Genomic DNA, 27,776 nt, shown 5'->3' with positions numbered 1-27,776 from the left:
CCATGATATTCTCCAACTCCATCCATTTACCAGCAAATACCATAATTTCTTTCTTCTTTAAAGCTGAATAATATTCCATTGTGTATATATACCACATTTTCTTTATCCAAATAATGAGTTTTTAATATAGACTGGAGGAAACACCCTGAGCAGCACAGTGGACTCCTGCAGTGGCCTGTCTTCCAGGTGTTAGGCCCAAGAAGTGACCTGAACCTAAGGGAGCCAGGGGACATGCACTAGCAGTAGTGTGACAGTGGCACCCTGGGCTGGGTCCTGGAAGCTTCCTCACTCCCCTGCACTGAGGCTGCGACAGAGGAGCCCCTGCTGGCACCTGCCCCCCGACACTACTCACTGTGGCGTCCTACTACACGCCCGAGGTGGCCCAACTGCTGGCTTACATTCAGGTCCTGTCTTCGCACAGCGGGAGCCTCCTGCAGGCGGGCTCCCCTCTGGGTGAGATGCACTGCCCTGTGCTCAGCCTGTGCTGCCTCAGCTGGGGCATGAGCTACGGCTCCTTGTGGGACCACACTTGGGCCCGAGGGCCCAGATTGCATGGGGTCCTTCTGCTAAGGCACTAAAAATGACAAGCTCTCCAGCTGACAATGGCGAGGTTCCCAGGTGAGGTCTAAGAACTGCAGAGGCCCCCTGGCAGACCTGGGCCTCCATCCAGACTCCCCCAGGGGCACGTGGGTCTTGGGCTGGGAAGGAGAGGTTTGTCTTGCAAAGCAATCTGCTTTGGTACCATGAGAGAAAGACATGGAGGAAGAGGAGGGCTCTTCTCCCATTTCACTCTGTACTGCCTGGAACAGAGGCATCCATGGACCCTGGCCGCCTCAGACGTGGGTGACATTCCTGTGCCGCACAGTTTGGCTCAGCTGTGAAGCTCATGCACAGCTCAGCAGCATGACAACAGAGTCCTGGTTTGGCATGGATGCTGCTAGTGGGTGGTGCAGTGCCAGGGGCCAGCTGCAGGCCCTGCCCACAGGAAGGAGGCAACGTCCTCCGGCTGGGTGCTGAGGGAGGTGGAGAGAGGTCCTGGGGGCAGCTGCTGCCAAGGGGCAATGGCAGAGGCTCATGCAAACCATCAGGGCACTGTGCTCATGAGAATAAAATTAGAGCTGCTCCAGGTCTAGGGAAGCCCGGATGGGCTGCTGAGCAAGGGGGCTTCCTGTGCGCAAGGGCTTGAGGCTGAGAAGCACCGTGGGAGTGCGACGCTTTCAATAGGAAGAGCCTGTTCTGTGGGGCATGGTGGTGCACGCCTGTAAGCCCAGCGTCTTGGGAGGCTGAAGCAGGAGGTTCCAAGTCAGAGGCCAACCTTGTCAACTTAGAGAGACCCTGTCTTAAGCTGTCTCAAGAATATAAAAAGGGCTGGGGATGTTGCTCAGTGGTTAAGCACCTCTGGGTTCATTCCCTGGTACAAAAAAAAAAGCCTGTTCTTCAGGCCCAGAAGCAGCTTTCTCGTGGTCTCAGCATCGTTTTTGACTTTTCCTAGCTCCTCACTGCTGCTCTGGCACATAACTGGTAAGAGGAGGTCATCGGGGCTAGAGCGAGCAGCACCCTCGGGAGAAGGAAGCGACCCAAGGCACACCTTTGGCTGCCGAGCTCAGGGCTAAGGCCTGCACGCACAACTTTGGTGCAACAGGAAGCAGCTTTCTTCTTTCCATCTTGGATCAGAGTGCACAAGGACCGCGTGGCTGATGTGCACTGTATCATGTGGAGAGTGAGGAGGCCACAGGTCCTCTTAGAGACACACAGGAGCTCTGATTCAATTCAAACCTCCACCCCTGGGGGATTGAGGTGCTCCATGGAGGACAGCTCTCCACACTAGCCTCGCTAGATTGCTTTTTATTTATCCAAGTGCTGGAAAATTGCCTGGAGAGTTGTAAAGCATATTAGAAACCACTGAGTTCCTGAATGTTCTGAGTATATGGTGGGGACCATGTAGGTCCATAAAACCTATATGTGCCCTTGGAAGGCACATGGCTGTCTAACCCCAAAAGAAAAGTACTCCAGTTTCCCAGGGTTGCTGGACCTTCCCTGGGCACCATCTGTGGCTGGAGATGCTCATGTAGAAAGTCCTGGAAGCCTTGGTACCACTGGGGAACAATGAGGCTAGGCTGCCAAGACGCCAGACTCCTCCCAGACACTGCTGCTGGGCAGTGTCCATAGGTGATGACCACAGTGGCAGCCCCAGTCACAGGAGTCCTACTTCTCAGCCTACCAGGAGGAGGGGAGTGCCCAGAGCAGAAGTTACAAGTTTATTCTGAGTTGGATCTCAGGAGAGAGCCAGCTGCCCTTTGTCCCTTGGCAATGACCAGTGGGTTGGGAGGATGTAGGAGACTTCTCTCCTCATTCTTTCCATTGCTTCCTTCCTTCCTTCCTTCCTTCCTCCCTCCCTCCCTTCCTTCCTCCTTCTTCTCTCCCTCCCTCCATTCCTCCCTCCTTTCTTTCTTTCTTTCTTTCTTTCCTTCTTTCTTTCTTTCTTTCTTTCTTTCTTTCTTTCTTTCTTTCTTTCTTTCTTTCTCTCTCTCTCTCTCTTTCTCTCTCTCTCTCTCTCTTTCTTTCTCTTTCTTTTTGTTAAATCTTTGCCTTCTCTTTGTTGGAATTTCGATTTCTTTGCAGCATCCCTTGACTAATAATCAGAGTGGAAGAAGGCAAACACTTAGAGGTAATGTTGGCTCCATTTCATCCAAAATCCAAGCTATCTTGGGATGAAGGAGGTGGAGCAGCATCCAGAGGCAAGTAAGTAGAGGTTGAATGGGAAATCCATTCTTGATGATGGTGGAGTGGATGGTATTTGAGGACCTTAGCCAAGCTGAGGCCCAGCATAGAGATTCATCAAAATCCTCAAAGAAGATGACCATGATTATATTCATCTTCATAGGCATATGCCATTTAGTAGGAATTTATCTGCCAGAGTGCAACAGAGCTGGGGTGAAATATAAAACCACCGTGTTTTGAGGGTAAGCAAACAGGAAGCTCAGCGTACATGCGCGCCTGTGCACGCCTTTCTTCTCACTTGGAGAACCCAATGCTTCTTTCCAGGTGTGCCCCGGGGGGTGCATGTGTTCTACAGATGGCTCAGCTCCCTGGTGTTTGTTCACCCAAAGGCAGGTTGGTTTTCACTAATTTCTAGTAACGCAGCTGGAATTCTGATGATGAGGACCATAAAACCCAGGTGTCCCCAGACTCTCCACCAAAACACCTTCTGCGCTATTGGATGGAACAGATAATATGCTGCTTTGTCATGACATTATGGCAGCAGGCTTCAGGAGGACTCCTCCAGTACAACAGAATGGTAAGATCTAGTCAAATTCTATAATTAATCAAAACACATTGAGTGGATTTGGGCGTGGGGCAGACAGTGGGCATAATAAAGGTAATCTATAGCCAAAATATGAGCAAAATTTCCAAACCACAGTACAAAATGACTTTGGCTGTAAATACATTTGAAGCTACACCTCATCCTTGGGAGTGTGCTGATCATTCTACATATATTACCCAACAGTATAAAGTAATGCAGGGTAAAAACACAGCGACACCCTTCTTCAGTTGTTTTATCCTATTTTTTAGTTGAGTTCTTCAAGTATTGAAATGAGCTGCAGCTTTCTGATTCCGCTCCGTGCCTTCCTTTCTTCATTATCTCCCATAAGTACATGACACCCTCTTCTGTGGACCATCGCCGGCCTTGCCTGATCCAGTTCTTCCTCCAGCAGCTCAAGGGGACCCAAAAGCACCTTGACTGGCTTCCCCTTCTGCTCTCTGGACTCCCCTCACTTCCCTCCCAAAGGCCTCATCACATGCAGCTCCATGTTCACGTCTTGAACACCACTCCCACAGACTGAGGGACGTCCCCTCCTCAGGCAGACCTGAGGAAGTCCTCTCGGATGGCACTGGACGCCGGCAGCCACACAGCGGTAACACTAAGGCCAGCTGCTGCCTCCGCATATCATGTGCTGTGTGCAGCGCCCTGCTCCAGCCACAGCCTGACCGAGCAGTGGGGAGCGTGGGCAGGGCCTGGGAAGAGGCCAGGAGGACTCCAGGGCAGGGCTGCCCAGAGCCCCCTGTCCCGCTCTCCTGCAGCCCTGATCCTTCCATTCCAGACTGACCACCACTCTATTGCAGCTATGGGGTCAGTTTCAACAGCATTCTAATAACAGAATTTTTTCCTATTATCTTTTCAGCAATTAAAAATTCTTATTTTTTTCTAGAATGTGAATCATGCTATTATAATTATAGCCACTTTAACTATGGTTGAAATTGATTTTGAACAATGGGAATATTAACATGAAATAATTTTTCTCCACTTGTTGCTTGAATTTGTTGATTTTCCTTTTCTCTCCCTTGCGGGTCATTTCTGGTTCTCCAAATCCCACATGAGGCTGGGTTCTGCCGTTTCATGCCAACCTTATCTTCACGCCAACCTTATTTCAGGCCTCACTAATTCTCCTTCCCTCCTCCTTCCAAGTCCAGCTCAGTGCCTCCTCTTTCCTGGGAGGGTGGCGGGCACAGGTTCTAGGTGATTTCAACTGCACATACCAATCCCTTTCCCTTGCAAAGTCCTCTCCCGGGGCTGGGACTGGGAGGAGGAACAGGAGAGGTGGGCAGCGCTCCTCTGGGCTACCACACTGCCATGTAAGTCTTTGCGGGACCAGAATATTTTCCTGAACACAACTGCCTTAGTGTTACATTATGGTTTTGATATGAGACGTCCTCCAAAGCTCATGTGTGAGACGATGCAAGAAAGCTCATAGGGAAGTGATGGGTCATGACAGCCTTAACCTGATCGGGGCACTAATCCACTGTGGGGATTGGCGGGGCGGTAAGCGTCAGCAGGTAGGGTGTGGCTGGAGGAGGTGGTTCACTAGGGCACACCTTTGGGGTTCGTATTTTGTCTGTGATGGGGAGAGCTTTCTCTCTGCTTCCTAGTGCCATGTCCTGAGCTGTTTTCCTCCTCCACATCCTCCACCCATGGTGTTCTGCCTCATCTTGGGCCCAGAGCAATGGAGTTGGCCACCTATGGACTAAGACCTCTGAAACTGTGAAACCCAAATAAACTTTTCATCCTCTAAAATTGTTCTTGTCAGATCTTGTGGTCACACGAGTGAAAAAAATTGACTAAAACATTAGAATTTTTTTGTTGCTGCTAACAGTTAATGTAGAACTAATATTTCCTCAATAGAATATTTAAGTAATTTTACTTTTTTCTTTTGGATTAGTACATAATTACCACTACCACCGTACTTAGTGATAGTTTCCAAGAGGACAGACTGGGTCAAAGATGAAAGAAGAGGGACTCACCTGTATTTTGTCCAGGACTCCAGTGCTGTCCATCCTACTGGCCACATTGACGGTGTTGCCCCAGATGTCATATTGTGGCTTCTGGGCTCCGATGACACCAGCTATTACAGGTCCATGGTTAATGCCTGTGACACATTAGAGTTGGGAAAGAGATTTGAGTGACAGCAGTGGTCTTAAGCAGGAAAGCTTTAAGGCCTTTCGTGAGTGAACATCACTAAACAAACACTAGCCCAACTCATGGAACCCTAAAGCCAAGCCAGATAATCCCTCTAACTGTATCATCTCAAAAATGGTAGTGTTTAGACTTGTCCATTTCCCCTCTAGATCCTGACTCCTGCTTACATGTCCATGTATAACAGACAGAAAACTGGAAAACTCAGCACTGTAATATAATTTTCTATATTGCTGTATGATCTTGGGCAGGAAAGGCTCACTGTACTATTTTCTAATAGTTTAAGAACCAATGTTAATTTTGAAATCTGCACATCTCGATTCCATGTGGCTGCACTGAATGGACGTACGGCACTTTATTGGTCATTGTGCCACTGATGGACTCTTGGGTTCACTCCAGTATTTTGCCAAATGACAAGCACAGTGACAACCCCCAGAGCCACACTCACACGGCATTTCCCACTTCATGCACTACCCCTGTGCTCTGCACGTAGAAAGTCTTCCAATCATCAGGACGGCCCTGTGAGGTGGGCATTGCTCTCCTACCTCCACCTTCCAAGTGAGGAGGCGGAGGCAGGCGCTGCCTGCCAGGTATCTGCAAATACGGAACAGACTTCCAGCTCTACAGCAGGCGGGAGACTGGGCCCCGCGGCCCCTGTTCTCACACCTGGACTCCCCGTCTCCAGCACGTGCTCCCTGGGCATGTGGTCACTCCCACCCACAGGCTCGTTGTTGGATACTGTTCCACTGAATTCCAGAGGAGCACGTTCACCGTGCCGTTTCCCATGGCTGAACCCTGCTCCGCTCTCTTCCCCACTGCTAGAAAGGAATTCTGCTGAGACTGGCATTGAAAAGCATCTTGGCACAATGGAAAGATTTTGATGGAATACATATTTTTCATGTGAGAAAATGGTGCTTAATAATAAGCAACAGGGAAAAGTTAGAAGGGAAAGGACGGGGGTTGGAGGGGCAGGCATCTTGCATTTGCTGGACAGGGCAGGGCAGTCAGAGTGAGGCTGACAGAGGCCACCCTCATGACACACGTTTCCTGCCACGGTCTTTCCTCCTTGAGGCTGGTCCTTCGTGCTCTGCATTCCTCAAAGTGAGGAAGACTAACCTGCTGAGGCATGAGCCTTGCTGACCATGGCGCTCTGAGGAGACCTAACCAAGGTCGCTGGAGAAATCCATGACGCCACTTCTCCTGATCCAGCCAGTCCGGCTTTTGCCAAGGCCTGCTGGATTGGAATCTCGGGGCATGTGGATTTTGCTTCCCCAGACAACCAGGGGCCCTGAGCTGCCACCAGAGACAAAAACAATAGTGATCTTGCAGATCTCCCCCTCTTGGTAGCTGCAGTATAAAAGCCTGGTTTTGCATGCTTACATTTGGGTGGAGGACACACTTTGGCACTGAGTAGGATGTAGAGATGGCACCTGATCTTAGAAACCGAGATTCAAATATTGGATCAGCATCTCTAACTGGGTTCTTTCCCAGCCCAGTTCTAAGGGTGGGATGATTCTGTGCTGTTATGGTGTGGATGTGAGGTGTCCCTCAAAGGCTCACGTGTGAGACAGTGCAGCCAAGTTTGGAGGAGAAATGATTGGGCTATAGTCTTAACCTAATCAGCAGATTAATCCCTGATGGGATTAACTGAGTGGTAACTGGAGGCAGGAGGGATGTGGCTGGAGGAGGTGGGTCATTGGGGACATGGCTATGGGGTATATATTTTGTATCTGGAGTGTGGGGTCTCTCTCTCTGCTTCCTGATCACCATGTGAGCTGCTTCCCTCTGCCACACTCTTCCTCCATGATGTCCTGCCTCACCTGGAGCCCCGAGGAACGGAGCTGCTGTCTGTGGAATGAGACCTCTGAAACCGTGAGCCCACAAGTCAACTTTTCCTCCCCATACACAGCTGTGCTGGTCGGGTCCTTAAATCACAGCAGCAACAAAGCTGACTAAAACATGTGCCCAAGAACTCAGTTGAGATGCACAGACTCACAGTTGTCATGGGAGTGACAGAGGGGGACAGAGAACTAGAGATGAAGACATCTGCCACTCCCCCACCCTGGACCCAGACCCCTCACCTTGCTCCAACTGCACTGATTAATTTCTGATTGCTGACTTGTTACTGGTATTTTTAGGCAAAGCTTCCTCTTTTCCATGGAAAGTCAGCCTTGGAAGCAGTTCAAATACGGTGGCATCGAATTTTACAGTTACAAAAGGGGAGAAATACATCCCCCTTTGCTTCTGTGAAATACTCAGTATGACTCACTTCTGGTTTAGGGACCTGGAGCTCAAGTGACTTATTCCAATTGTGTCACTCAGGAGTCAGCTCTAGACACTGGCCTGTGGTCCATCCCCTCATCCTCTAGCTTTTCCTCTGGCAGCTTGGGCAGCAGTTTTGGGGGTGGGGAGAGCCCGAGGTGATTTTGCTGGCTGCAAGGCCATCTACATGCAGCGCAGAATGTGCCTGCTTTGTGGTTCTTACTAACACCTGGTATTACAGCATGGCATGCTGCAGAGAGTGTCAAGAGTGAAGTCAGCTCTTCTTTGCACTTTCAGTTTTTAGTGACATTATTCTTCAGAATTCCTGTGAACTGCCGTTTGAAGGCACCAGGTGCTGAGGTCAAGCAGGAAAGCCACATGATGGGAGAGGACCAGGGTCTGGGGAAGGGAAGACTCACAGGCCAGGGGCAACACTGAGCTTCCTTAGGAGTCTAGGGGCTACCGTGTGGGCTGAGCACACAGACGCTGCTGGTCGCTCAGTAATCAGCGTGCAGCAGCACTCAACGGACCTGCTGAGGGAGGGCACTCAGCTGCTCATGTTAATTTGTAAAGTATTAAGACAGTTGTCTTGGATGTAGCACATGTGACCTACAAAGGGTCCTATCCCCAGCTGTACTGCCGGATAGGGTCACATACGTTGGACAATAAAGAAGATTATTTCTGCAACAGATTTTTCAAAAAGTTCAATGGTCTGAATGTAGGGCCAATGTGTTCCCAAGGTACTTGCATTAAAAGCCTGGTCCTCAGTGTGGTGATGGTAGGTGGTGGGACCTTAAAGAGGTGGGGCTTAGTGCCAGGTAATGAGGTGGTAATTGGGTGCTGCCTTTGGAAGGCTTTGCTGCCTGTCAGAGTGGGTCCCATGAGAGAGTGTGTTACCAAAGAGCAAGGCTAGTCCTTTCATCTCTCTGGCTCCCTTCCTTCTGCCTGCCTTGTAAACTCACTCTCATACTCCCACCAAGACGCCAACGGCCGTGTTGTAATGGGGCCCTCGCCAAGGCTGACTGGATGGGGGCTCCCTGATCTTCTACTTTCAACCTCCTGATCTGTGAGCTAAGCAAATATCTGTGGTTTATAAAGTCCCCAGCTTCAGACATTTTGTTACAGCAACATGAAAAGTGTTAGTGCAGAGGAGTCGTATAAAAGTTTCAGGACAGTCTTTCCCATTGCCCAGGATCTGCTTCACCATGCACTCAGTAGAGCTCTGATAAGAGTTCACTGTGCACAGAATGAGGAAGTGTATTAAAACAGCACGCTTGAATGCTGACAGCTAATAGCACATGCAGAGAAGAGAATCACATTTGCTGAAGAGATGTAAACTATTTCCAGGTTTTTAAATTCAGGCTACTTGTGTGGCAAAGGAAAAGCCTAATGTTAAATATCTACAACCCCGCCCCCCCAGTTGGAATCTGTACGCAAGAGAAAGTTAAAAACCATACAGATGGAGCTTGCCACAAGAGCTACTTTTATATGGACTTTTGGAAGCAGCAAAATGTGTTGCCAAGAAAATCATGAATTGTCAAAGAAGCTTTTATAAATCATGGGTGGCTGCAAGCATCTCCGCCTGTATTCAAGGCAGCTGTGTGCTAACTGGGTGGCTTAAAACACATTTTTTGAAATAAGTTGCAAGTAATCATGAAGCATGCTAAAAAATCAACTTAAAATTTGTTAAGAACTTTTTAGAAATCAGGAAGTTTTTCTTCAATGAAGTGAAAGTTATTATTTATGTTAAAGTTGTTGTTTTCTTCCCCCTAAGATAGGAAGACAATCAAAAGCTATAACTATTTCAGAACTTAGGACATACCTGGTGTTCTTGTAGGGTGTGACATGGAATGTGGCACTGCACTTCAACAATTCTAACACGCACTTTTAAAGCACATTCTCCCATCTCTGAACTCTGGAGGAATGGTATAGTCAGTAGCAGGTGTCAGAGCCACTGGCCAGTCTATGGAATTGGCAGAGTCATTTTTAATTGATCACTTGCATATTGCAGTGGATATAGATATTGCAGTGGATATAGATATTGCAGTGGATATAGATGTTGCAGTGGATATAGATGTTGCAGTGGATATAGATATTGCAATGGATACAGATGTTGCAGTGGATACAGATGTTGCAGTGGATATAGATGTTGCAGTGGATACAGATGTTGCAGTGGATATAGATGTTGCAGTGGATACAGATGTTGCAGTGGATACAGATGTTGCAGTGGATATAGATGTTGCAGTGGATATAGATGTTGCAGTGGATATAGATGTTGCAGTGGATATAGATATTGCAGTGGATACCTCTGGGTGGCTTGCAGCTATAATTCTGTGCTGTGCAGGATGGACCTTGTTTGGACAGCAGGGGGCTGTGCAGATCGATCAGTTCACACTGCACTTGCTAAACTGTGTGCCTGCAGCTTGGGTCCAACCAGAGAGGTTGTTTTTTTTCCTGATTTACACAAAAGTGCTTTGGGGGCGCAGTACCTCACAGCCCGTCCATCTGCAGTCCAGCCCTGCCCCCCTGAAGGTGCATCTGCTCTACCCTAGCATCGCAGGGCAGCAGCGTTCCCATGAGTCTGCTCCTCATTCCTGGCCTCCCCGACAGCTGAAGCCCCGTCTTTCTGCGCCACCTACCCACTCGCAGCTTGAAGTCATTGAAGGAGTGCTTGTTGATGGCGTCCAGCTTGGCCACCAGGGCAAACGCAAACTCCACCATGGTGCCTATGTGCAGGTACTGCCGCTCCGGCTCCTGGAAGAAAGCAGACAGGTGCAGATGTGGGTCAGAACTTAGTAAAAGGGAAGCTACTCCCATGTACACCCAACCTGCCACGGAAGGCAACACTGACCAGTTATAAGACAAGTTATAAGGACCAGGTCTCGTCCCGAGGAGGCATTGTGTCTGAATCCATGGTTGTGGGCAGCAGGAGACAAGCCTCTTCAATACAGGCACCGTCAGGCAAAAGCAGCCTGGTAGGCTAAGGTGTGCTGGCTTACAAGCCAGGCCCACTCAGGATGAAGGCCACCGAGCCCAGTGACAGCTCTTCCCCCTGCAGTAGGCCCCCTGGCTCTGGGAATGCACTCCTGCTGGTGTCTTGTAAGAGATTAGGACACAGGCACACACAGAGGGACAACCCGTGAGAACACAAGAAGAAGTGGCCACCTACAAGCCCAGGAGAGAGGCCTTGGGAGGAACCAACCCTGCCCACGCCTGGGTTTCAGATTTCCAGCCTGCAGACTGAGACGTAAACTGCTATTGTTTCTGTGTCCTGTCTGTGAGACTTGCTTAGGAAGCCCTTGCACACTAGTGTGGGGGTGACAATTTCCTGTCTACTCATCTCTGAGAGTCTCATCGTTCCATGGGGATGAGAGAATAATGGAGCTGAAGCAGAGGAGAACCCAATGTGGGAAAGTCTAGGTATACTATATTTACTATTTACAATTATTATTCCTGTTGCTAATTTATAACACCCATTATTTTTATATTTATTTCTGGAACTCATCTTTTACTAATTTCTGTATTTAGTTATACTTTAAACATGATTCTCTATTGTTACATGTGAATGATTCAGACGATGGAGTAAATCTAGACGTTCTGAAGGTTCCTGCTTTCCCGATGTTTAATGACAATGCACCAAAATAGTTCAGACAGCAGACTCTTCCAGAAGGCCCCATCAGCTGCTCCGCCTTCCCAGCTGAGGTGAAGTGCCCAGCTCCCTGTGCCCCTGTGGGCTGGGTAGGGACATCTGCTTATTTCAGCACTGACATTAGAGCTTGAGAAGTCTCGCGGTGAGCAACCCAGGGGAGGGCCTGCTGCATGTGCCTCAGCCTTCATACAGAACCGTCTCAGACTGAGGAGAAGCACCTGTACATGTTTACTGAGCAACCGCCCCTGGGATGCAGAGGGACAAGCAAGAGCAAATGGCTGGGACGTGGCCGGCACAGAGCTGGCCGGAGCTGGAAAGCGACTTATGTTCCTTTGGGGAGCGCACGACCAGGAAGGACCACGGGGGAGCATTCTCCGTGGAGGGTGAAGACAGACCCACTCAGAGGCTTCGTGGGGGTGGCGGGGAAGGAGATGGAGGCAGTGGACGCGAGCCAGGCAATCAAAGTGACAGGGAGAAACCACGGCAGCACTGATGGTCTGACGGGGGTCATGCCCTGATCTGCAGTGACTCTGCAAGAACAGGAGGTACTGCCCCGCAGCCGGCTCCTCCCTACCTCCTCTGGGGACACCTGGGCTGGGCGGGTCTCTGCTCTGGGCCACCATGCACCAGAGCAAGCTTAGCCCCGTCTGCAAGACGTGAGTGGCGGCCTCTAGCCGTGAAACCCAAAGTATCTCTTGACCCTGACCCATGTCCCTGGAGGTGGGAGGGATTGCTCCCAGGTGAGAACTTGGCACTAAATAACAGAAACCTAAGCAGACCAGAGGAAGTAAGCTTCTCATCAAAAGAAGGATTTCTTCACTTCCTCAGCAAAATCATATCCTCTAGAAAAAGACAAATGAAAGAGCACTTTTGCTGTGAATTCTCAGCATCAAATCATGAGAGGAAAACAATGAAATCATTGGAACCACAAAGCGACCGTCAGCTGACCCTGGTGGCGGAGCAGCGTCATTCCTTAGGAACAGGAGGCTTGCTATTGGGACTTGTGGGGAACATGGGTTTGGGGCCTGTGCAGTGACTTGGAAAGCGTTTTTCCCCTTAGCAGGAAGCACGGGCTGCTGAATCCACAGGCAGGAGCGTGTGGGGGACAGACTGCAGCTGTCCACTCGGGAGGATGGGTAGCCAGGGAGAGATGGTTTGTTTTTTACCAAACCAAGGCTCAGCAGACACGCTTTGCTCTCCAATAAGTCACCGCTCCGTTTTCATGCAGCAGGTTTAGACCTCAGGTTTTAAGTGAACTCCGTAACAAGAAGGGATTGAGTTTGGAGAGTAGGGTATAAATCCAACATCAATAACTCATAGGCTTAGGAAACCCTAGGAAAAAAATATGTTTGGTCTCTGGAAGAACTCAATTCATTTTGAAAGTCCTTCTAACTGAGCTCTTGATAAATATTTGAAGGAAGTATGAAGCCGCTATTTCTCCCATGACCCAAATAACTTCTGCTAGATACCTCCGGATATGGAGCTGACTTCCAGCCACACTGCAAGATTACTGAATGGTGACTGACATCACCTGAAGCCAAGTGACTACTTGGTAAAAACTGAGGTGACCTCCTCAGCTCAAATTAACATGACCCTCCTCCCGCTTCTTCCTTCTGTGCACAGGTGCCTGCTGTGTGCCCAGTTCTGCACTCCCTGGTGGACAACAACTGGTAAGCACATTCCCACTTGCTTGATTTTGCAGGGAACTTAGGTGTTACCTAAGGAGCACTTTGCTCTTCTGCTTGGGGCTCCCAGAAGACCTGATTAGGCCTCTGCGTTCTCTAGGGAGCTGTCAGCCCTCCAGGTGAGCAGGAAGAACGGCTTGCTGGGATACTCTGCTCACCCAAGGAAGGGGTTCAGTGAATATTGCCTGAGCCCAGCAAAACTGAACTCAGCCCCAGGTTCTGCAATCTTTAGCTGTGTGACTATGGTTGAGTCACTCAGTTTCTCTGGGATTCAGCTTCCTCACTAGTAAGTGGAACAGTAACTCTCTATCCCACTGGGTTTTGCTTCAGATGAAGAGAACTGACACAAGTCATTCTTTCAGCCTGCATCCCTAGGACTTTGGATCACCCAACTCCCTTTGTGACAGAAAGAGCATCCCTCTGCTCAATGTGAAAAGCATCTAGGAGGAAGAGCTCAATAGGTGTGTTAGCTTTCCATCACTATGACAAAATACCCGAGAGAAACAATTAAAAGGAGAAAAGGTTTGTTTTGAACCATGATTTCAGAGGTTTCAGTCCATGGTCTCTTGGCCCCATAGCTTTGGTCCTGGAGCACATGTCACTTCACAGCAGCCAGGAAGTGGGAGATAAGAAATGGCCAGGTCCCAATATCCCCTTCAGGGGCATGTCCCCAGTGACCTCACCTCTACCCACTAGACCCCATCTGCTAACAGTCCCACTACCTCCCAGCAGCACCGTGAGCTGGGACCACGCCTTTAGTATGTGGGTTTTGGGGGGACACTGGCTCGGCACCCTCCTCTTTCACACTCAGACACCCCATGCTAATGGGGACTTCGACAGTGACCTCGGGTCTGACACTTGCAGTTTTCTAAGAGTCCAGGATGTACAGTGAAGGTGAATGGCTCGTTTCCTCTCAGCTGCCTTTTGACAGCACACATGTAAAAAGATTTCTCTCTACTGACGACACGTCATGAAAACTTGGTGTCTGTACAAAAATATGCAGCTCTGGACTCTGCCTCCATTCCCACAGGGGCCCATGCGACTCTCCATTCTTACTAGCAAAGGGACCCAGGCTCCCAGTTACTTTGAATGAGCCCTTCTGCTCCTGGGAACCTGGCAGTGGCAGGTCCTGGGGCAAAAGGAAGGGCCACTGAGGTGGGGACGCTCCCTGCTTCTCTCACTGCCGAAGTCCACCAGGAACATCTGGCCAGCAGGTGTGTTCATGGAACCATGAGAGCAGGTCAGGACGCAAGTCTGCTCTCCACGTGGTCCTTCCCTGCTTGACACACCCCTGATTCTTTTGAACACAGCGATCAGTTCTGAGAGGTAATGTCATTCCTCAGTCACGGTGTCTTTATGCTTAAGACTGGAAGTCACCATTTCATTTAGAAAATGTAAATAAGGGGCAGCTAAAGCAGGGCGCAGCTCTGTCCTGACTGGGTACCAGTATGCTCCTATGCATTTATTTTCTGGGTGGATAAGTAGGTAGCTCCTACACGTAGGAAATGCACAGGTGATTACAAATGAAAGCCAAATTTCAAAAGGCTGCTACCCTGATAATTTTTGTATTTAAGAAAATCTCATTAATTCTTGGGAAGTCATATATTTTTGCAACATCCTTTGTTGTGAAAAGATTTGGCTAAGCAATAAACAAAGTATTTTGTTTTAAACTAGAGAGAAACAAGCTCTTAAGCTTCTTTCAGGTAAGTTAAAAAAGATGAAAATGACATTCATTTCTTATAAAATAACTAATATCAGCATTGACATTTTTGAGCATGCTACCCCAATCAAGTGTAACAAACTTTCCTTTCAGAAAGCTGTCATTGGGCTGGGGAGAGATAGCTCAGTCAGTAGAGTGCTTGCCTTGTAAGCACAGGCCCTGGGTTCAATCCCCAGCACCCAAAAAACAAACAAACAAACAAAAAAAGCTGTTGTTGCCTGTCAGATCTACCTTCTGATGAGAAGCTGTGGTCACAAATAGCTAGTTTTGAGAGGAGATTTCCTGCATGGATGCCGTAACTACATACGGTTTTCATTTATGTAAAAAGTCTTACCTCTCTTCTGCTGGAGAGGGCAGTGGTATCAATCTGCAAAACAGAGCATAACCCGTCTCCTCACTGCCATGAGCATTTTATGGCCACCATGGTTGCACGGTTTTCGCGTTGAATGCCATCTTTCCGACAGCCTATGAACGGGGGCTCACTTCACACGGAAGGAACACGTTCATGTGGTGAAGCTGGCTGAGCAGTGAGCATGCTCGTTTGAAAGCCGTGCTCTTTCCCCTCCACCTGAAAACCCTCCCTGGTGTCAGAGGCGCCTGGTGTGGAGTCACTAGGCAGTTCAGGCCGAGGGAGGCGAGTTGCGCTTGTGGTTAACGAGGGCACAGGGAGGTGTTCCAGGTGAGTGGTTTGCTAAGGCGGGGTTGGAGGGACTCCGTGAGGACACCTGGGTGCAGGTACGACTGTGGCAGGTGGGGGTTGCTGGCGAAGGGGCCGGTGAGAAGAGGAGGAGGGGGGCAATGTCAGGGGCCACCACGTGGAGAGACAGACGGGAGCCCTGCCTGCTGCGGGCCCAGGTCTGCAGCCCTGGGCAAGTGAGTGGAGCACTCTGCGCCTCTGCTTCTCCTTGTGCAAAATGGCAGGTTTCACTTCCTGCCTCCTAGGCTTGTCATAAAGGGCCAGGAGGCATCTGGTAAGCCTTCAACAATGGCTGGGGGAAAGCAGAGGGAGGGCTCGGTTGGGAGGAGCAGGTTTGGGAAAGAGAGTGAAGGAAGCGACATGGTACCAGGGACCTGCACACACCCAGCCCTCGGCTGTGGAACACACTTGTGGCACGGCTGTGCAATGACCCCTCTGGGGGCTTCGGGACACCAGGTGGCAAAGCACCTGCTCTAACTTGCAGGGTGACTATGAAACACACAACTGCATGCACGCGCACACACATACATTTCCAAGTCAGCTGAAGATGAGTTGCTATGAGGACATGCAGGGAAGGGGGATTTGGTCCCAGGAGGCCGGTGTGAACAGCTCCCCAGGGTGGGTGCAGGAGACGTTCTGGGAAGGTCAAGGAGCCTTGATCTGCTGATGGGCAAGATCTGGAAAGACTTCTCAGTGGGCTGGCACATCCTCAGTGTGTGTCAATCACTAGGGGGAAGCTGGAGGAAATGGCAAGCTCAGGCCACCCTCAGAAACAGCAGGCTTCAGGGTGACCATGAAATGGCTCATAACGTCATGGCAGGTGGCGCTGGGCAGGCCTGGGTGCACCGGTGGCAAGGATGCAGGCAGAACTCGAGCTCTTCTGTGCTGCACCAGCAGAGGGCAGCCTGCACAGGAAACCTGCGCTGGGAGTCAGGAAGGGGGTCCACAGTCCCGAGGGGAAACCGGGGTTTGCTTATGGACCTCTTGTCTACAGGCAAATCCAACATGAAGACTATCTCCTCAGGATTCCCAGTGGAGTGCAGATACCTAATTTTGCCCAAATCATCTTTCAACCAAATTCTCATGTGACCAACTTGGGTTTTGACTGCACTGCTTAAATAAAAGGACCAGGAGACATCTTTACTAAGTGTCCTTCAGATAAATAGTTTTCATCTTCCACTGTATTGCATATTTATCTGTTCTCATCAGTGGCTGATTGGCTTTTCTTTGTTCATTAGCCCGAGTCCTGAGGACAGACTCTCAGACCCTATGAAGCCTCCATAATTCTTTTTTCCATAAGACCATGCACACTGCACTTAGGCTGTACACTCAGTGGTCTCTGGGCCTGTGTGGCTCTAGGATGACCTGTGCACAGAGCTGAGGGTGGCATGCACAGGTGGTGGCGGACACATCTGTACCTGAGCGTGCTCCTGGCTGGGCACGGCGCTCAGACCCGTGGCCGCCATGTACGTGCTTCCGATGGTCTTGATCTTTTCAACGCCGCTGAATTTCGGCTTGGACAGCAGCTGCAAACAATAACAGTCATTCAGTTGCTTAGCTAGGTACTCATCTGAAGCCAAGCGCTTCTCAAATTCTAGTGCACAGCAAAGCAAATGAGGCTTGTCTCAACCACTGTCACCACCTTGACCTGGGGCTCTGCTGGGGGAAATCGCTTTACGCATTTCCACAAGAGCATGGTCTTGGGAGAAATAGAGTGCAGGGGTTTACTATCAATGAATGTGGATGATCGTTGCTAGAGAAGGAGCCAGGGAAAGATATGACGCAAGTGATAATGGCCCCGAATGTCCTGACTCGATGTTTGAAATGTATTAACATGAAATTATGATTCAGTGAGTGAAGTCTTCCCTGCAGGGTCAGGATGATTTGTGAACTAACGGTCAGTGCTAAGGACTGACTTTGGCCTCTGAGCCACTGAGGTGGAGAGAATAAAGGTCCAGAAAGGCTCCTCCATCAGCCCTAATGTTGCTGGTCTGAGCATTGGTTGCCAGCTTCCCATCTGACTCCTTCCCATTCCATGACTTTAAGGCTTGCAATGGGGTGACTGAAAGTTAAAAGCCAGACAGAAGCTGTAGGGAAGAGGAAGGATGGGTGGAAACTCTGGAAGGTTCTGTATCTGCTCTAGAGGGCAGGGCGCAAATTAAAGGCACCAACTGAAGACCAGATGCCCTTTCTGGTCCCCTCCTCAGTACTTCTGAGAAGGTTCCCTTAGGATTACACGTCCAAGAATGTAAGCCAGGTGAGCAAATCCCTGAATCACATATCCATGTACCCACTGTCACTTGCTATCAGCACAGGCTATATTCCTGAGGAGCAGTCGAAGCAAGCTTGCTACCTCTTTTTACTAGACACCAGGGATAATGGTAGAAATCTTTGGTTGTCACAACTTCCCATGAATATCTAGGGAACCTCATATTGAGAATAGCAGTAGGAGAAAACATGCAGGACCCAAAAACATTTAGAACTAACTAGGTTCCTCTGATAATGCACCAATAAAAAATGTGGAAAGAAAAACAAAAGAACCAGATTGGTTTGAAAACCACTGTGTTACATAATCTCATCTCTGTATTTCAAAATTCCACGAATGGAGGTGAGCAGATGCTCATGGATATCACTGTTCCTCTGGTTTGCGGGGTATCGATAAGGGTACTGTAGCCGCAATACCCTTAGAACCAGAGGCGGGTTTGTCCTTCCCAGAAAATAGAACACATTATTCTCTACATAGACAAGATACTGAAAGTTGAAAAATGACACTTCTTTCATATTCTAAAATGTATACTTTGTCCTTTCTAAAGTATGATGTATTATCCTACCCACAATTGCTTTGTCAATAATAAAGTCTGTCATTCATACATAGCTCAAGTTGATGTCTGACAAAGACCTTGAAGTGTGCACAGACATGCCAATAATCTACTATAAAAAATAGACTCATTATATTTTAACATATAAAGGATGGGAAAGTATTTTCCTTGAAGGTCAAGGCTTTCTAGAAAATTTACTATTGTCCTGGATACAGATTTTGGTAGCTGTTCCTAGCAGCCATCATTCAGTTTCAAAAATAAAATGTTTCTGTCTCTCCCAAATTAGTACCTAAACACAGCACAGGTTTCAACACCAACCCCCGTAAACGAAGCCAAAGGACATGTTTTAGGGTGTGTTACTATGCTGAGTTTACTTAAATGCACTGCGATCTTGAAAGGGGGACTGGGCCTTGCCGGGCCCTTGAGGGGTAACTCTCAGTACCTACATCATCAAAGTCCGCGATGATCTCGTTCAGGAGCCGGAGGCACTCCAAGCCCTCCTTGTTCACGTCTGACTCCGTATAGAATTCTTTGAAGTCCGGAATGGAGGCAAACATGACGCAGACGCAGTCATATGACTGGTGGTACAACTCCTGCCCAGGAGAAGAAGAAGAGCTGAGCACCAGGAAACTGTCACGAAGATCCCAGAGGCCAGTGCTGGCTTACGTTGGGATCTATGAAGAAATCACCCAGCGCACCACTCCCCATGACCCAGCCAGCACCTGGCCCGCTCTGACAGGGCCCCCATAGAGGAGAGGTTTCTAATGAGCAGAGGCAGAGGCAGATCCCGCTCCACCACCAGCTAGCAGGAGGTATCCCCAGTCAGAGCCCCGGCGTCTCTACCTCGCCGATCACAAGCAGCCCTGGAGTCAGGCCTAGGAAAGTGCCCCTCAGAAAACTGAAGGGAAACAAAGTCATTTCCCAGATGACTATGCTGTCCTCACATAACTAGTTTAGTTCTTTGGATGGGAGTTTTTAAAATTGTTCCTCTTTATTGTCTCCTGAGAAGAGCAAGCAGTTTCTCTACACTAGAAGGAACCAGTGCAGCTCAGTCCACTCTTTCCTATTGTGTTATCCTTGTGACTCTAAATAGAGAGAGTTGCACGGCTCTTCAACCAGAGGAAGGAGTAGAATTGCAACATCTTATAAATGCAACTTCAAGGTGTTTCCTTAATTTGCCAACACACACTGATACCTTCAGACTCAAGGAGTGTTTCAGAAAGGAAGAGCTGTCCAGTGGGCCTGAGCAGGCGGGGAGGACCTGTCTCCCACTGACACAGACTCACAAGGGCATGGGCAGAACAGCAAGGCATCATGGGCTCAGGTCATAGCGCAGCACTGGAAGCTCTTGTTCTGCCCAGAACATTCTGAGGGTTCTGTGAAGCAAGATGGCAGAGTGGAGGGAACCAGGTGGGGAGCTGAGCTTCTTGTGTGTGCCAGTGGGGTGAGGGAGCCGACACACTGTGGATATGACTGCTGACTCGGCTAAGGGACAACCAGATGAATCCCTGGGCAGGGAGTGAGCACTTAAATAGTACCACGGCTTTGAGATTGGTGGCCTCTCAGGGGGACCATCTTTCCCATGAGGTCTCCTAGTGAACACACCAGGGCCGTGGCAACCTGGCTGAAGAGCAGCCTCAGGGGAAAGTGAGGCTTCTGTCCAGTCTCTGTTCTCAGGGCCAACCAGCCTGTGAGGACCTCCTTGGTGCCTCAGACCTGTGCACACTGTGAGGACAGTAGGGCCAAGGTTTTCCTTTCTGTCCACACTCTGCATGGTCCAGCTGGTTCCTCGTGCAGACCTGTATTTTTTTTCCTCTGCAAAGCTGTTTTGTGAAGCTTCATTTCCTTGGATGACAACCCAAGGCACACGTGATTGCCACTGGTTCCATAATGTTGATCACAGCCAGGGAGTCGGGGCAACCCCAGGGGCCTGTTTTAGTTTGAAATGTCCATTTTATAAAAGTAGTGTAAACTTCACTAAGTCCTGCTCTTAACTAAACGGGTATATTTAGCAAGCCAGGACACATTTTCTGAACCCTGCATTTCACCACTGTCAGTTGATATTGTCCAGAGCGACCCTCAGAGGGATGAGATGACAAGAACAAGCACAGTAAGAGCCAGCACTTACTGAGAGCCCCCACGTGACTGAATGGTGCCTCTCTGATTGCTCCGTATGCACCAACTTGCCTGGGACCACAATCCCATGAGGCATATGCTTATTCTCCACCCACAAATAGGAAAACCCAGGCACAGAGAGGGTGTATTACAGCCCCGAGGCTGACCGTGGGCTGTCCCTCACACTTAAACTTTATCCTGAGTCTCCCAGACGACCATGGCTATGCTACCTGGATTTGGGGGTAGCATGGGGTCCCATCGCTTGCAAGTCAGGCCCTTTATCTTTATATTTTCCCCTTGAGTTCTGAAGGTGTCTGAGAGTAGAAAACATGAAACGCAGGACTGAGCTGATTGGCAGTTTGGATCTGACATGTCGTCTCATTCCATAGCTCTTAACAGGAATGCATGGGAGGACCACAGAAGGATCTTAGGGTTAGGGTCCAAGAAAGCAGACACATTGGCCTTCCATGGTCCCACTGAACCTCATCCCCTGGGGGTGACCCCTTGGGATCAGGGATTCCATAGGACTGTAAGTACCTGAAAGCAAGGGAACTTTTATGCTGTCTGATTCTCAGGAGTCAACAAAACTTGCAGGGCGTGGAGCCCCCTCTGAACTCGCAGAGCCTCCCTCAGGTCTCTGAATGAGGCCTGGAGCTAGAGAGGGCCATGTGCTGTTGGTGGATGACCTGAGCTCCTCACAGAGCCAGAAGATCTGGGGGACGGGCTAGGGCAGGTGGGCAACTCTTGAGGAGGATCTGGAATGGGTGACCCTTGTCAACGAAAAGCTATCAGAAGGTATTACTGAGCTCTGGAATTCAAGTGAGCTTTGATGTCATTTCACTATTGGAGGGAAGGCCTGAGATAGTCGTAGTTAGGCTTTCCTGCTGAGGCTTCCAGCAAACTATGTTTTTAGTATGTAGCCAAGGTCATGAACACCCTGATTCAACTTATGTACTCAAGGTCATAAACATTTGCTGGTAAGCATGTGCCCATGTTACTTATGTGTTACATAAGTAACCTACTAGCATTGGGCCTTCCTTGTCTGGCCTGCATATAAAATAGGCCTAAGGAAAGACGCAGGTGGGCTAGCTGGGGGCTGCTGCCACCTCTGAACAAAGCATGCCTACTGTCCCGACTGTGCCTCACATCTTATTTCACCTGCCATATCCCCAGGCTTTTTCCCAGGGGTGAGCCTCCGCCTGACAACATTCACACACAAGGAATCCACGGAACAGCTCGGCAATAGGTCACCACAAAGCAGGCATTTCTATGCCCATTGCCCCTGCAGTTTATTGAGTGTGGCTAGTTCTTCTCCTACCAGGATGAAAACCTGGGACAGTCCCTGGTTACTCTGGGTAACACAAGGCCCTCTCACTGATACTTAAGAACTAGTCCAATGAGCAGTCAAAACTGGACCTGGGTCGGGTGAGCAGCATTTGCCCTTCCTCAGGCTGGCCTGCCACAGGATGGGAAGGGTTGTGCTTTCCTTCTATTCTCTCTCTACCTGGTTCTTCCACTCCCCTAGCTTGCTAACCATAACCAGGCTTAACAAGCCCTTCAGGGTGGTAATCAGGGAAGAAAGATGTAACAGGGGCTGGGCTGCAGCTCAGCTCTAGAGTGCCTGCTTGCCCAGGTTCAGTCCCCTGGCTTTCCTCCTGGTGCTTCATGGGTCGATAGCTCCCTGCTGCTTTCCCCATTGCCAGATGCCGCACAGTCTCCCATGATGGAGGTCAAGCCTGCTCCTCCTACTTGTCACCTCTTCCTCTGCCCTGGGACCTTGGTCTATTTTTCTGGTTCTCTGCTGAGGTCTGTCCACCCCTCCAGTCAGCTTATAAAACAGGATCTGAGAGACCCCAAGCCAGTTCTCTCCCTTCTTTGGTTCTTGAGCAACATTCAGTACCTTGGCCTCTCAAATCCTGGCAGGCCAGTTGCAGCCCCAATCATAGCTCCCAATTCTGTGGGCCAGACCAGTAATCGGCCTCTGCCCCTGGCATTTCCAGGGATCAGTAGCCAACCATCTTCAGCATCCTCCAGTTGACAGAGCTTCCTGGGACCACCCAGAGAACCACGTCATGGGCACATCCCAGACTGAGTGGTTCTGGCCCATTCTCTAGGTCAGAGGTGAAGGGAGATTATCCACTGTCCCCCTCGGGATGGGACTCACTCCCACAACATTCTGCCCCAAACCCTCTTCCAACTTCTCATCCCCTGGCCACATGTTGAAGGGTCAAGAACTACAGCTGGCTTTCGAGCAGGGTGTGTGTGCATCCTGCACACGTTTAGCACTTCCTTGGGGCCCGAAAGCCACTGTGTCTTGGTATCACAGGCTGAAATTCACTTTTCACACACACACACACACACCCCTCACTCTTCCCTTGATGGTCTACGGTGACAGGTAGGGAACACCAGGTGTCAGGATGCAGAGGCGAAAGACACCTCCTGGAGATGAGAGTCTGGTTGGAGAGAGAGCAAATATGGAGACGAGAACAACAAACTGCAACCAAGGCTGCTCATGCCCAGCCACAGCGATGTCTGGGGCTTCTCTACAGGCTGCAGGGAGCCCGGTATGTTCTAGGAAATGTTTGTCTGGTTCCCAGACTTCCCGGTGGTGCAGTGCTCCCCTTACTGATCCGGGCTACATAACCAGGCGTCCCACACGTGCCCTCTTCCCCGTTGATCTATGTATGGACTATTAGTACCTTGTGTCCCTGTCAGCTAGATGGTTAGGAAGCATAGCAGCACCTCTTGCAAACCAAGTGCAATCCAGCTGTCCCTCCCATGGATATAGGAACACTATCAGGGGTTGCACTGGTGGTCCTGGGAGGACCCTCGTGGTCATTAGAGAAGGGAGCACTGTTTGCATGTGGGGTGTATCCCCCAAATGTCTGCAGTGGCATCTTGTTTTGATCAAGCTTTGGCCATCTCTGAAGGAGTCTGTAGGGCTCAAAATCACACATGATCCCACCACCTGGATTCAGCAAAAGGTCAATTTGGTGACAAAATGCAGCCTTCTCAAGAAGCGATGAGAACCAGCTCTGATGTATGTTCACGGGGCTTCTCAGAAACACTCTTGACCCATAGAGCAGAGGAGAGAGCAGGCCACCTAAAACAGAGCTGGCTCCTGGCACGGCACTTGCTCCCAGCCTGAACAGGAACCTGTGGGTTGAACCTGGCTGGGACAATGACAGCTGATGGACAAGATTCAGAGAGATGTAAGTACAACAACTTCCCCCTGGGAAAGGAAGAAGAGGAGCCTGCAAAGCTGAGCTCAGGCACACACAGTCAGCTCTGTGACACGCGGCCCCAGCAGAGGCTGAGTGAACAGTGTTTCATTCAAATAAAAGCTTTGTGGAATTGATTGTTACAGTGACTGAATCATTCTCCACTCCCTATTTCTGAAGGGAAACTTATTTCCTTTGTGCATATGTGCTGTGGGTAGGAGAATAAAGTGGCAGGCTAGAGGGTTCTTTGCTAATGTAGGTGATGACATAAGTCATGCTATTTTTCCTAGGATTGTTCTGGAAAACCATGGAGTGAAGGCTGCCCAAAGCACCTGCCCCTGACTCAAAGGTGATCATCAACCACGGACCATGCCTTAGAGGGACAAGGACGCTGCCTCCCTGGGGTCCCCGAGAGCCTCGACTTCTGGGTTCTGGTTCGGGAGACTTTTTAGGTTCAGGGCAGGTATGACACAGGAGTCAGCTGTGCCAGTCGAGTGGGTAATGGCGCACGGACGGCTTATCTCAGGGAGGGAAATAAAACATGACGTCATGTCCACTGGTTCTTCTTTAGTTTGATTGGGCTGATGTTTCCTTTCCTTTCTTTTTCTTTTTCTTCTTCTCCCCGCCCCCCCTTGCCTCCCCAAAATCTTGTTTCCCTGCATTATTTCCAAAAGACTCACAGGACAGCATCACAAGGAGCTCACTGGAAGCAGGCTCGTGTGGTGGGTGCCCCCAGCTGAAAGGCTGGTACCCATGTACCCCACATTCTCTGCATCTAGAGGCAGTGAACCCTCCACCCCCACCCAGAGGGATCCAGGGAGGCAGACACTGCCTAAAGTGCTCCATCTCCAGCGCCAGATGCAAAATGATGACATTGAGTTTTGCTCTCCACTTTATTCAGGCCCTGAAAAGGTGGGGGAGGAAGTTTCCCTGAAAGCTTTTGATAAATTCCCCAGAGTCGAGATTCTCAAAGTTTTGCAAGAGCTTGAGGCATTTGTTTAAAAGGTAGCTAAGTCTGAACGTTGATCACGTGCCAGCACAGCTCAAAAAAATCGTATATGAATGATTGCTTCTAAAATTAGCACAATAGCCTCTGAGAGGACTGGAGCTGAGGCCCCACAGCTAAGGGGTGCTGGGCTTGGGCAGGAGCTCCGCTCTCAGCCACCCGGAAGGGCCCAGCAGTGGAGGGAGGCTCCCACCAGACCCAGGAGCTGGCAGTTTTCACAGGCATGGGGGACCCTGCACTTGGAGAAGAGCTCCTTTTGGTGTCCAGCATCGGCCACTCCACCCTGCCCTGCTAGAGTCTGCCGGAAGTGATGCCACTCCAGGGATCACAGTCCACCCAGCCAGAGCGTCTGCTTGGGTGTCCTCGGCAGAGAGCGGAGCAGGGAGCGTCTGCTTGGTCCTAACATGGTGGAGGGGCAGAACCCCGGGGACAGGCAGACTCCTTGAAAGCACAGGCCCCATCCCTGTTTAGCTGGTGAAGGGCCACTCACAGTCAGCCCTGCAGGGTGAGGATTCCCTTGGTAGGCTCTTCTATCTAGGGACAACGTCGAACTAGGTCAGGAAATCCAAAGGCCACAGGATGCCTTCCACGGAAGCAGGGGCAGGAGTCTACTGTGGCTTATGAGCTCAGATGAGTCTGTGTGTAAACTTGTCTGTTTTCAAAAAGAAACAAAGCTGCCTCCTTTACTGAGACCACGAGAGACCTGGTTAGCATCCTCCTTGTTCAGACCCCATGGTGGGCTCCCATTTGCCTTCAGTGCTTTCCCCCCGGGGGTGTAGCTCACGCACCTCCCCACATTAGCTGTGTGATATCTGGTGGTGGGACAGCAACACCTGCCCTGGGAGAGGGGTTGAGCAAGCCTCCATGCAGGCACCTTGGGGATGTGCGACTGTGTCTGAGGAGGCTTTTAATTGCTTAGTCCTTGGGTCTGACAGTGGCCACTTGAGCAGCTGCCTCCCCCAATATTTACCCTGACCAACAAAAATGAAAAATTGGCAGGAAAATATAAGATGTGACAGCCAATGGGAATTCTGCATTAGATGACTAAATACAGAGAACCTGCAACCAGCAAGCTGAGCATGAATGAATTCCTTTTGAGTGTCTCTCTGGTGCAACGTCCCTACTTTGGGAATCAGCATCTATTGTTCCACCCTTCTAAGCAGCCACACAGTGGCTGGGTCCTGAGAGAAATCCAAACACCCTTAACACAGTCGTTATGAGACGTGGAGCCCTTTGTGTCAGGAGGAGTCTGGGAAGCTCTGTGGCTGTGCTCATACCCATTTCCCTGGAGGGTTTGGGCTGGTCATGGTCAGGAGCACATCTGGGGATCCTATTTCCCCAGGGAAGGAACAGCCACCTTCAAGAGCCACCACTGGAAGCTTGGTGGACAGGCACTGACCATCCACAGGGGAGATTATCTCAGAGCTTAAAGGTGATTTGGTCACCTGTGTACACACAGGGAGGTGGCCATGGACAAGGCCCCCAAGGACTATTTTTACTTGATGAAGGAGGAAACCGCACAGAACTGTTTCATCTAAATGAGCTGATTTCCACTTTGTCCCTGAAAAGGTCCCAGCTGCCCACATGCAGCAGCGCAGTAGCAAAAGCAGGGCTCAGCCCAGGTTCCCGACTCTCAGTTCAGGACTCGTGTTAGGCTGGGCCAGCCTGTCCCATGGCACAGAGCCACCTGGGTGGTGAAGGCTGCAGGAGTTGTCATGTGCATTTTTAATACTACAAATGGCAGCACTAATTAGGAGACTTGGAGAGAAGTGTTGACCCTCTCTTGGAGAACCTGAGGGGCAAGAGGTCTCTGCTCTGGGTCTCACCTGTGCACTGCTCTGTGAAATGCCACCTCCTTGCACGTGGCACTGTGCAAACACGCTACACTCTACCTGACACCACTGCAAAGTAAGGCATCTTTCCTCTCCCTCGATGAATGGGGAAACTGAGGCTCTGACCCCAGAAGAAACTGACTCAAGGTCATAAGAGCAGACAGAGTTGGGGAAGGTGGGAGCCCATGCGTATAGCTCTAGATTTTCTTCTTCCCAAACTGGGATTTCTGGGTTATTTCTAAGGGGCAGCTGGGTTAGATGCTGCCTTAGAATAAGCCAAGCAGACAGGCAAGACAGTCTGCCCAGGGACGCTGTGCGGGAGGGCCAGGCCTGTGTTTGGGGTCTTCACCACTGCCTCTTCCTGTCTGCCCCCGGGCTCTTCCAAGTCTTCACTAGGTGCTCTCCTGGGGCCTGGAGGGAAAGTAGCCCTAAAAACCCAGAACCTTCTCCACATCCCTCTCCCCCCCACCCCTGGCCCCATTTCTATCACTTTCTTTTTAGATTCAGAAGCCCTTTGCTCATGGTGGCTGTCCTAGACCCTGACATTTGGACTCCCAGTTTCCTTGGACATAATAGACTCTGGTCCCCAGGAGGAACCCAGGCGGGTGGCTGCTTCTGTCCCATTCATCTCCACATCCAGGGCAATGCCAGCCGAAGCACAGGGTAACATGAGGAAGAACATGCTGAACTTGAAACTGAATCGACACTAGGTAGATAGACACATGTGGCTCTTATATTGCTAATGACAACAGACGGTTCCTTAACAGGTGCAGTGATCTGGTTACCTGTGGTGAGCAGGCAAGTAGGCTGCGAAATACCTATGGAGTGCAGAAAACACCAGGGAGGAAAATGCTAAGGGCCCAGCCTGGAAGCCTCACTGTGTGCTGCACACTCTCAGGAAGATGAGAGCACTGAGGTGCAGCACCTCGTCCCTGAACCTCACTCTTAAGGTCAACTACACACGCACGCCACAGAGAAATGCTGTCCCGAGCCCTCAAGCCACGCTGCTTCGTACTCTGGTACCATCTGGGTGGAGCTCGTCTACTAATGAGCTCATTTGTCAATGGGTTCACCTGCTACCTTCCCTGTCCACTCCTGAACCTCAGAGATCATCTCCCAAGAGCAGCGGCAAGCTCGGAGTCCCCTCAGTTCCTGAGCCCAGGGTTGTGTACACAGCCCTTGTTCCTGGGCATGCTTCCAAAGGGAAGTCCAACTGCAGAGCTGTGGCTTGCTCTTGCAATTTGCAATCTTTGCAATCCTATGATGTTTCATTTCAAAAACGCTTTCTGCATTTTAA

The 27,776-nt window shown here is 50.1% G+C and overlaps 1 protein-coding gene across 2 annotated transcripts in view; it reads right to left on the bottom strand.

The window, feature by feature from the left end:
- Adcy2 (adenylate cyclase 2) overlaps nucleotides 1-27,776 on the bottom strand; it is a 373,487-nt gene that overhangs the window by 1,745 nt on the left and 343,966 nt on the right. The window contains exons 21-24 of one of the 2 annotated variants that reach the window (XM_047555883.1): nucleotides 18,752-18,898; nucleotides 16,905-17,012; nucleotides 10,375-10,489; nucleotides 5,302-5,426 (exon numbers count right to left, since the gene is read on the bottom strand). In XM_047555883.1, the coding sequence (XP_047411839.1) occupies nucleotides 5,302-5,426; nucleotides 10,375-10,489; nucleotides 16,905-17,012; nucleotides 18,752-18,898 (495 nt within the window). Of the gene's footprint in view, nucleotides 1-5,301; nucleotides 5,427-10,374; nucleotides 10,490-16,904; nucleotides 17,013-18,751; nucleotides 18,899-27,776 lie in introns of those variants that run through there. The other variant, XR_007109132.1, reaches the window with a different exon arrangement.

Source organism: Sciurus carolinensis, chromosome 6 (genome assembly GCF_902686445.1).
Source record: "Sciurus carolinensis chromosome 6, mSciCar1.2, whole genome shotgun sequence".
Taxonomy (NCBI): Eukaryota; Metazoa; Chordata; class Mammalia; order Rodentia; family Sciuridae; genus Sciurus; species Sciurus carolinensis.
The sequence above is the reverse complement of the archived record's forward strand: the minus strand, read 5'-3'. Positions and strand labels throughout refer to the sequence as shown.